Source organism: Rhipicephalus sanguineus, chromosome 1 (genome assembly GCF_013339695.2).
Source record: "Rhipicephalus sanguineus isolate Rsan-2018 chromosome 1, BIME_Rsan_1.4, whole genome shotgun sequence".
Lineage (NCBI taxonomy): Eukaryota > Metazoa > Arthropoda > Arachnida > Ixodida > Ixodidae > Rhipicephalus > Rhipicephalus sanguineus.
The window spans coordinates 162,590,321-162,600,880 of record NC_051176.1 but is presented as its reverse complement, the minus strand read 5'-3'; the positions used below and the strand labels follow the sequence as shown (position 1 = coordinate 162,600,880).

The following is a 10,560-nucleotide window of genomic DNA, read 5'->3' as shown; positions in this document are numbered from 1 at the left end:
CACATGCCCATTCGAGTAGCTCACTCTGGCACCTCCATTTTTGTGCAAACATCATCCATATTCATCTGCACATTCTTTTTGCCTGTAAACGATGGATATGAAACATCGCGCCACTTCCACTCTGAACATAAAAATAAAAAAGAAGCCAACGCTACACAAGTTCTGCTTGACATTGAAATATGAAGGAGCATGGAGGAGGAAGCTGTACTTGAAACTGGTTGGCTTTAGTATAAACATCCTATCGTTTTTATGACATACAGTTGGACCCAATCAAGGACAAGTAAAGCGTCTGGAAATGCAATGCCCAATTTACTGTGGCCAAGATGCAATTGACAAAGGGTTGCTTCGCATCGAGCAAGACCAGGTACGGTTGCACCATGGGGTTGTGTGGGTAGATGTCTTATAGGTGAAACTGGGCAAACACTGTTCCTGTGAATTCATGTTGCAGGCAAGCTTGCTCGTATTCCATGCTACATGTTTCAAGCACAATGTGCTTAGAATATATTTCTAACTTATTGGAATCTTGAGGGAGACGGAACGGATACAAGGATTGTTCTGAACCATTCTGCTGCGAAGTAGCTATAGTTGTGTGCAGGAGCACCAGTGTCTGAGTGAATGCAAGGGCACATCACTTGTGCTCATAGGTCAGCAAAAAAAATGGAGCTCACTCAGACTCGCTCAAGAAATATATTTTGCTCTGAGGGCTCACTCAGACTCGCCAATATTTTCCTCAACTGGACTTACTTGGACTTGGACTCTCAAAAATTGTTTGCTACCGGACTCACTCGGGCTCAAAATCTCCAACATATTACTGACATATTACATATTACTCACTCAGACTCACGGCTTGACCCGAGTCTGAGTGAGCCCGAGTGAGTCAACTCAAGAGTCCGTTAGCATAACATTAGCTTTTTCAATCACAGTATCGGTGCTCTTTAATGCCAATATCTCACAGAATCGGTGCTCTATGATACGCCTTTTCATCTTGTACCTTGAAACACGAGTTATCAGTGGTTTCAATCCAGTAATGACATTTTGACGAAATATGCGGCTCACACGAGATATTTTTATCAAGAACTTCCTGTGAAAGAGTTTGCGAGGGGAGGTCATGGCACCCCCACCCCCTAATTCACGCCTCTGATCAATAAATATTCAGGTGGCGCGTGAACACTAGTGCATTGATATATGTGTGAATATACTTAAGTATAAACGTAAGCCGATATAAGGCTGATAGTAACACAGAAGACTAGTAGATAGGACCGAAGGGTCGGAAGTAAAAGGTGGACACTCAAGAAATATATTTTGTGCTTAGGGCTCACTCAGACTCGCCAATATTTTCCTCAACCGGACTCACTTGGACTCAGACTCGCTAATATTTTCTTTAATCCGACTCACTCGGACTCAAGCTCACCAAAATATTGCTCAGCCGAACTCACTCAAGACTCGTGACCCGATCTGAGTCTAAGTGAGCCTGAGTGAGTCAACACATGAGCAAGTTTGCCGACCTATGCTTGTGCTAGAAAATTTTTAGTTATTCAGTAGCTCGCTTTCAGGCAGTCTATATGCAGATTTATATTTTGGCTTGTCTCACCATGTCTCATTACTTTACATGCTTCAATAATGCCATTGCTTTGTTGCCCCGGATAATTGAACAGTTACTTCTCACCTACTCAGATGTTTAACTATGAATGGTATTACATGATTGCGACATTATACATGGCCTGATAACTTAATTTATCAAATGCCCCTACTACATCGCAAGCTGGCTAGCTCGTAACTGGTGTCCAGAGGTTTTAAAATGAGCAGAGTGGTGAAGTTTAATGCTGGCTCACAAAGAAAAAAGAAAACGAGCTCACTAAGAGGACAAAATTGCCCACATCTGCACTATGCAATGCCATTACTTGCTTGTTTCCTCCTTGGAATGGGTGGAACCTATGGCAAAATTTCATAGTATACTTGTTTTTGAACAGGCACACTAGAACAGTTACACCCAAAAACTTGGGAGCCATGCATGACGGAAGGTTCCATTGCCAGTCAAGTCGGCATTCGTGTAACCTAGGCATTTATTGAAAGCCGAAGGTACACATACCTCCATATCTGCTACACACAAAGTAACAGCTGCCATTTTGGCTCAATGTGCACATTATTAATGCAACCTGGAAATCATGCCAGCAGATGGGGTTTGGCAACAGCTCCTATTGTGTTTTTTTTTTTTGGCTATGTACTCCATACTGTAAAGGAAAAAAAATTAATTTGAGACTATACAACAAATATTGGAAACCAAGTTGTATTTAGATACTCCTTTAATGACTTCAGAAAGGAAAAGAAAAGTCATGGGATGCTTGTGATCAAAAGAGCAAATATTTAATAGCAGTAGAACAAGGTAAAAACAATGTACAATTGCACACACACAGTAAAACTTCCTTTCTAACACTTGGCTGCAACAATACCTTAAAAAATAAATAAATGAACCTGGCACACCAGTGCTTTGGTTGCACACACAACACATGCTCACTGAATCCTTCAGTCCTATTTCTCGCCCGACTTCTGACTAGACGGGGGTCTTCCCGGGTAGCCTCACGAACTTGATAATCCCTAGATGATCATCCTTGTTGCAACAACTCTGGCCACTCCACCGTATGCAGTCGACTGGCTGCAATGACGTGCTGCTGCTCTTCAGTGTCCCATTCTGCCCACCCTTACTCTCAGAGCCTTTGTGGAACTTAGAAGTGCCGATGCCTTTTGCTGCTGCAACCACTGATGTGCGTGCTCCAGATGTTTTCGGCACCGCTTGTGTATTCCTTGGAGCATCCTTGCTACTAAACAGAACGCCAGCGTTGCTTTCTGGAATGCAAGACTCCTTTACTAAGCTGCCTGTTTCTGTCTTCGATAAAGGGTAGCATGGCAGTGAAGTCTTGCGGCGGGGTCCCTTGTGCTTTTTCGACTTGTTCACTTTCTTGGCCTGAAATGACAAATGTGCATTCTCATTTACTACCAACACCTCATCTACGCGCTAACTCAATAAGAACCAACTTGGGTGAAGTCATCATATCTTGTTAACTCAGGTTGGTAGACAGAATGCTTGGTTTGCAAAACACTGCTATTTCAAAAATGAAGCCCACTTTCACAAGATGAATGAGAAGGTAAAACTAACTGGGTAAGCTGCACAGCTTAGGTATTGCATGCACTACAAATTTTTTCCTTGCCATGTGTGCTGACTAACTGCCCTTCTGCGTTAAAGGGACACTAAAGAGCAAAACGATTTTTCTCGCATTAGTAAAGTAGTCTTCCAAGATACCAAAAACACCACGCTGTCTGCGCGAAGATGCTTAATAAGCGAGAAAACACGCAAAAAGAAAATACAGGTGGCGACGCCACCGTGGAATTCCCGCACCATTTGCCGTGACATAACATATTTTTGACGTCGCCTGCTTGGGCCTACGTAGTTCCTAATAGGGTAAATCAAAGTACATTGTCCTCTGAGGGGGCCAGAGACTTGACATAACGAGTTTGTGGAAATTTCGTCGAGCCAGTGGCGCCAAAATACGTTAAATGCTCTTTGAAGTCTTTTACGTCACGAATTACAAAGTTCGGCGCGAAATTTAAAAATGAAACTTTGAACTTGGTTTTCTCCTCTAATAATAAACCTATGGTGGTGAAATAAACTACACAAGATTTCTCCGAGCACACTTTATCAATCTAAACCAATTCATTGTTTCTCTTTAGTGTCCCTTTAATATGTACCATCAGTATAAACTGAAATGTGAGCAGGAAAAAAATTGGAACATCCTTTATGGATGAACAAGAGCGTGATGGGCAATCACTGCACAGCTGGCTTTTAAACCTGGCATAACCAAAGCTATGTCTCGGAGCCCGAATAAAGTGTGTGACACAGGTGAAACTAGAAGAATGTTTTCTAATTGGTTTGTTCTAGTTCACATTTGCAGTTTGTCTTTCATCAAAAATTCAATGTCATGATTGCTTTCCTCAGCTCTGCATGACTGAACTGCTGCAAGTTTAAAATTTTTGCAACAATGAAATCGAAGGGACCAACAACTGGCCAGAACATGTGATCAGATCCTGGTGGAAGTGAAAAGACCCTGAATGATAGTGATAGATTCAAGCATCCTTCTCGCGATCTGAGTAGGATTATATGTAATGGAAGAGCCTTGATGCTGTCCTATGGAGTCATTCCGTTTCCTGTATATAGTCTGATGCTTTTATGAGCACCACAACTAGTGCTCGAATTTAGAGTGTGAATATTATTATCCATCCCCGCTCTATTCTGTACTGCTTACGAGGTAAAAGGAGTCAATGATGAGGAGCGGCGCTGCCTTCGCGGCAATGAGTGGAACATGTCGAGCTGCAGTGCATGCGCTCTAAATTGCAGCACAGTATAACATGAACTGCTGTTGTGCTCGCCTCCCACTGTTTGAAGCATGTGTTGTGTGTACGACTTCACAGTCACCGTATATAGAAAAATTCTTATTGTAAAGGTTTCACGGTGTTTTCAGTATTCCTATTTCGTGATTACACATTCTGACTGGTAAGCTTTCTGTTGCACTAACGAAAATAAGTACCATAAAAATTGTCGGTCCCTTTAAGAATGCACTGCTCACATCAGTTAGCATTGTGTTACTTGATAGGCATCTGATGGGCACACAGCCACATCTACTGAATGTGGCTGTTTATGCATTTGAATGGAATGTGGTTACAGATGCCCAATTTATGTGCGAGTCTGCGTGCTAAAAGCACAAGAATATCATTGCATATCGTCCAACAAAATAGACATGTTTAAGCTATGCAATGTCCATGGCACATAAGAAAAGTGTTTGTTATTTAAAGCTTCTGCATACAAAAATATTTTAGCCAACACTTTCAGTATAGCACGAAAGAAGGGGAATTTTAAGGGCTCATTTTTCTTTGCTAGACACAACATTAATTAGAACTAACAGACAAAAAAGCCAAGGAAAGTATAGGGGATGTTATTTGTAGTAATTGTGATGTAACTGTGAAGAAAGTCAAGTGGACGAAAAGATAACTTGCCGCCGGCAGGGACCGAACTTGCGACCTTCGAATAACTCATCCGTTGCTCTACCACTGAGCTACGGCGGCAGTCATCCTCCCGTCCACTTTATGTGGTATATATAGAAAACCTAGCAGGGTGTATATATGTAGGGTATATATATATATATATATATATATAACCTAGCAGTAACTTGCATGTATGATTCTCAAATTTGTAGCAATGCAATATATATTAAAAAGAATGGAGTCCAACGGTTGATGAAAACTTGTCAGGTGAGGATGGTACAGCGGTCAAAATAAAATGAGCACTCACCTAAGGTTGGAAGAAAACAAGGACAATGATGCTTCTGGGCAACTATGTGTGACCATAGTGGCCCCCAAAATGTTTTCTTTCAACCCGAGGCGAGCATTTGACCATAACACATGATCTTTATTCCTACTTCTAGTCGAGCATATACATTGTATGATGTCATACAGTGTATATATGTATAACAATGTCAAAGTGCTAAACAATTTAACTTTCTTAGCAAATTCATGCCTAGCAACACAAACGCTCAGAGCACAGTTTTTAGTTGTCGAAATCTAATCTATGGTTCAGAACGAGCCAGTTATTTACATGCGACTCCTCATACATTTCAGAATGCACATCACTAATATTTGCTTTGTGCATGCAGTCTGGTTGGACAAAGATTATACTGCTCTAGAATTCGTGGCAACATTAGCAGAAATGTAGGTACAGTCGCAGGAAAAACAAGAAATGCGTGTCAACATAGCCAACTTAGAATGAAACTATTTATCTTCAATTGCTCGCTTTCAAGCGCTTGTTGTGATGGCAGGAGGCTAGGGAAATTAATTTAGGAGCACCAGCCCGAGATTCATTGCTCATTCATCATCCTCAGCTTAAATTTCGAAACTGGGTGGGCAAAAAAGCAGGCATAGTATGCTTACTGCTGTCACAATGCAAGGCAGCTACGGAATCCACTCGATTACTGCACTTTTTGAGACAAACCTACAGGCAGTGATGCCAAGCAAGACATATGTGGACAGCACTTGAATCATTCTTTGTGGCAGAAAGGTGAAATACTGGTACTGACATTATTGTTAATGAATACCTTAAAGGCTGGATATCTTAGCAAATTGACAGCCTTGGCCTCTTGCAATACCACCTTTTAGTACTGTATTGCACAGTCTTGTACATCAGGAATTAAAAGGCTTAGCTGATTAGAACACTTCAAATGCTGAGTTATCCAACACACATTAATTCCAACTTCTAAGTTATCCCAGTGAACTGAGGATATGGATAACTTATACACCATTCCATTTGTGCTGTAGCACACCACACTAAAAGACCAAGCTGTTCGTGGTTACATATTCACTAAATAAATAACCTTTTCAAAAATGTATATAGCTTGAAATGATCACTTCATACAAAGAATGACCGATTTTTCATAACATGCAGGAAGGTAGGATACACACAGATGGGAATGATGCAAGTGTTTTAATTAGTTGGAATGGTATCTCGATAGTGCAGCAAAACACGGACGCAAAAATAAACGAAAACGAGACAAGCGTGGTATGCTTTTCTCTCAAGGGTAAAACATTTCTCATTAGTAGAACTTTCCGTTTCGTTCTTTTTGTTTTGGAAAAACCAGATTACATTATAGTCCTACAGCTAAAGACTGTTTTAATGATTTGTATGACAGACAAATGTTAGCTGGATCCTCAAATCAAGATGTGCTTCGGCCACTACCAGTAGTACGGCCTGAATAATTACATGTTTTCACTTGCTGTCAGCTGTGGCTTCAGCATAAACTTCAACAGTTATCCAATGGAAGCTTCTAGAGCAGTTAATGAGCTGAATTCTTGTTTGCATCATATGACAACACATAAGCAAATGCAAATCTCCAACTTTGAGGCAGCCATTGTGAATTAAAAGTTTAATCAATAATGTGCAACAGTGCCCCAGTAGGTGTACTGTGAACTATATCGACCCAGGTGGTAATAAGCAGAAACATGAAGAAAGGAATTGCAATCAAAAGCTTTCTTGAAGCAACATTTAAAGTTTGTACCTAAGAAAGAGATTATTATGCAGTGCAAATAACAGATTTATTACAAATTGTAAAGAAAGAAAGCCATTTCTGCCCAAAGAAAGGCAGAGATATTGAACTCTGTCCCCATAAATGTGGAGTATATACAAACTGCACTGCATGTGTCCATTATTCCACTAGTCTGTCAGAGAAACAACACCCTCGGTTCATAAAGAAAGTTTTATTAGATATCACAGTCTTTTTCAAGCAGAGAAAATACTAAATATGGCAGTTGTAAAAAGGAACTTGACTAAAATCTTTTGAGACAATGAGCATCTGTTGGATGTATGTGTGTTTCTGGCTTGTCTCACGTATAGAACTTTCGTTTTTTGCGTCTATGTTTCTTTGCCTGAAAAGAGTGCCAGGAAAGCAGAAGGCAGGTGAGGGTCAAGCAGGTATGGAAAGCAAGGCATGGGAACTGCAGCATTTACCTTTTCCGTTGGAGCTGGAGGGGCTTCCACAACTATGGGCATTGTAGGCTCCACAATGACAAAGTTGCTCTCTGTCAAAACCAACAAATAATACATAAATTAGTACAAAAGTCGCATGCCATTAATTTGGCTGACCTGCTGTAGTTGCTCAGTATAGCTTACATATGGTTGTAACAAACAAGTCCTCGACGACTAAGGTCTGTGTATCTGCTCAACTATACAACAATGTAAGCATCAGAATAGCATGAATACCAAGTACTAGTTATAATAATTGTTGGGGTTTAACGTCCCAAAACACGATTTGATTATGAGAGACGGCGCAGCGGAGGGCTCCGGAAATTTTGACCACCTGGGGTTCTTTAACGTGCACCTAAATCTAAGCACATGGGCCTCAAGCATTTTCGCCTCCATTGAAAATGTGGCCACCGTGGCCAGGATTCAATCCCGCGATACCAAGTACTAGGTATAACTCGCACTTTAACCAGGAAAGTGCAAATTTTATGAATTCAACGTTGACAAAATCTATACGCCAAACTTATTCCACATTATTGGATGTTCAAATCAGTGTACAGTAAAAGTTTGTTAATTTGGATTTTACAGGACCAGAAAAAAATTTTCAAATTAACCAAATGCCGAATTATTGAAAGTCTCAGGAAAACAATAAACAAGTGTCTATTACATCAATGCATTTACATTTTCTTTATTAATACGTAAATCCAGTACTTATTTTGCGTAAGAGCAGTGTAAAAGCCACAATTTTTGTCATTCACAACCGCGACTCAAGACCCCCCTGTCTAAACCCTTTGAGACGCTATGCACACAGTTGTGTACACCACTTTTTTTTTGCTATTTGTATTGAATGGAGGGCTAAGAAAGAACAAGATACATTGAGCTTTGGATGAATTGAACATCCTGCATAATAATTTTTTTTTTTCATTTAACTTCACTTTGCAGCGCACTGTTGCATATGATCACTTTGCTGAAGGCACTACCATATTCGACGAGTCGTTCGACGTGCCACTTCCCGCGGCTCACGTCAAACGTATTATTTTTCTTTGCTCAACATGTACATCACCGAAAATGAATTTGCACTATATTTCTAGCCTGAGATTCCATTCTATTTATGAAAAAACAGAGCATGAATTGCTTCAGAATAAATAGATATTTAGTTACAAAGTAATTAGAAATGATTACTATAACACACATAAATTAACGTCTTACGACATTATTTTTGTTGCAATATAATATCGAGTTGGATGAAATGTTGGATTTCGCACTTAGGTATGTAACACCAGTAACTGACTCATTCTGATTCGAACATTTTATCTGGGCCGGTGTGGCACAAAAAAAGTCTAGATGGCACATTCACAAGAGTACATTTCAGATTTTTCTTTTGTGCACAGACTTGGCAAGTGGTACTTTCTTGCAGAAGTTGTTGCTCTTGTTCAATGTACAGTGTTCGGCAACTGAAATGCGATAATCAGCATGCATGGTAGCTAGCACTTATTGTGCCATTAATGAGCATTGGCAATGCTGAGCTGGCTCACATGGTATGCAAGGAAAGTGGGAGCCTTGGTACAGCATAACGACAACATCTGACCCCAGGGCGCCCAGCATTCACCGGTGGCACAAAACGGCTGCCGTGCGGGCCGACTATTATGTTTCAATTGCCAAGAACCATTTCAAGGTTTCCTTTCAATTCTGTATTCAAGATGCTTTAACTACCTTATAATAATTTCTTCTGTGCTCTGATCTTTTTTTGTTCTGTGGACTGTCAGTTGCTGTCATTCCACGGGGCAGCCACCTCATCAAGCTGCTGACTGTAGTAGCTTTCTGTGACCGCTCCTTTCTTTCATAGAAAGCTAAATAGTTCTTGTTCAAAGCAGCATAAACATCTTACATAAACAAGTCTGATATAAAGATCTGGCCATGCAATATTGAAATAAATTTTCCTTTAAGTAGACTTTCGAGTTAATCACACTTCTGTTGTTCAAAAATAACGAAAACATTCTTAAAAACATTCTTAAGTAACTTCCCTTAAATTTCTGCTGGCATGCGGCATTTCAGGTACACTTCACTGTTAAAAACAGCAATATAGGCACTCGTGTTCAATTCAGCATTTTTCTAATGACCCCTTGACTAGTGGTTTCAGTGTGCTCCAAGAGCACAAAATGTGTAGCACAGTGTTCAATTTGCATTTTGAAGATAAGCAGGCCATAACAGTGATAACCAGCTTCACCTTACATATTAGAGCCAATGTGATCTCGTGATAAAACTAAGCTGCTCCTCCAGGGGGTTCCTGTAGCACAGCTAGTGTGCTCCGGGTGATTTGCCGGAAAATGTCATGATACCCGTCATTTCATGTCTAGTCAGCGATGGAGAAATACTCATTCAACATCCTAAAGGCCAACGAGTGAGTTAAAGCTTGAAAAATATAAATTTTTGTATTGTTTATAGTGTGTGGGCAAGAAGTATCACTTTGTCTCCTTGTATACACAAAATGTAACCTTTATCTAAGACTTGCTATATTATATATCCATGCCCAGTTCTGCCTTTCCCAAATTTTGAAGGAGAGGCTGCTCGCAGAAATACTGCAGCATGGATGCTTGCACTTGAGCTTTGGAGCAGAATAGTACCAATGTTGTTTCATGACACTGACATACGTAAGTCTACATCCTGGGCTATGAAAGTGTCATACATATTGCTAGTGTTCCAAATGGAATCAATGGAATGAATTTGCAGCAGGAGGAAACTGAATCCGAACAAAAAAAAGCTGCAAAACACGATAGGACTTTGCATTCACAAGTAATACTGTGCCAGTTAATATTCTTCCTGCCGTGATCCCTTACGTTACGAAATGCAACACTTGTGTTGCTTTAGGTTAGCGGGTGTTAGTACAATGTTGTCTCTGCTAATATTTGATGAGCAAAGATTACTGACTGGCAACAGACCCATGACTAAAAAGATTAGCATGACATGCCCTTACCCTGAAAAATGAGCAGCTCCTAATGAGC

General features: G+C 40.4%; 1 protein-coding gene across 2 annotated transcripts in view; it reads right to left on the bottom strand.

Moving 5' to 3' along the window:
* Window positions 1–2,339: 2,339 nt before the first annotated feature.
* LOC119401429 (SUN domain-containing ossification factor) overlaps window positions 2,340–10,560 on the bottom strand; it is a 94,346-nt gene continuing 86,125 nt past the window's right edge. Inside the window, exons 16-17 of one of the 2 annotated variants that reach the window (XM_037668243.2) lie at window positions 7,547–7,617; window positions 2,340–2,962 (exon numbers count right to left, since the gene is read on the bottom strand). In XM_037668243.2, the coding sequence (XP_037524171.1) occupies window positions 2,552–2,962; window positions 7,547–7,617 (482 nt within the window). In that variant the 3' untranslated portion in view covers window positions 2,340–2,551. Of the gene's footprint in view, window positions 2,963–7,296; window positions 7,465–7,546; window positions 7,618–10,560 lie in introns of those variants that run through there. The other variant, XM_049417425.1, reaches the window with a different exon arrangement.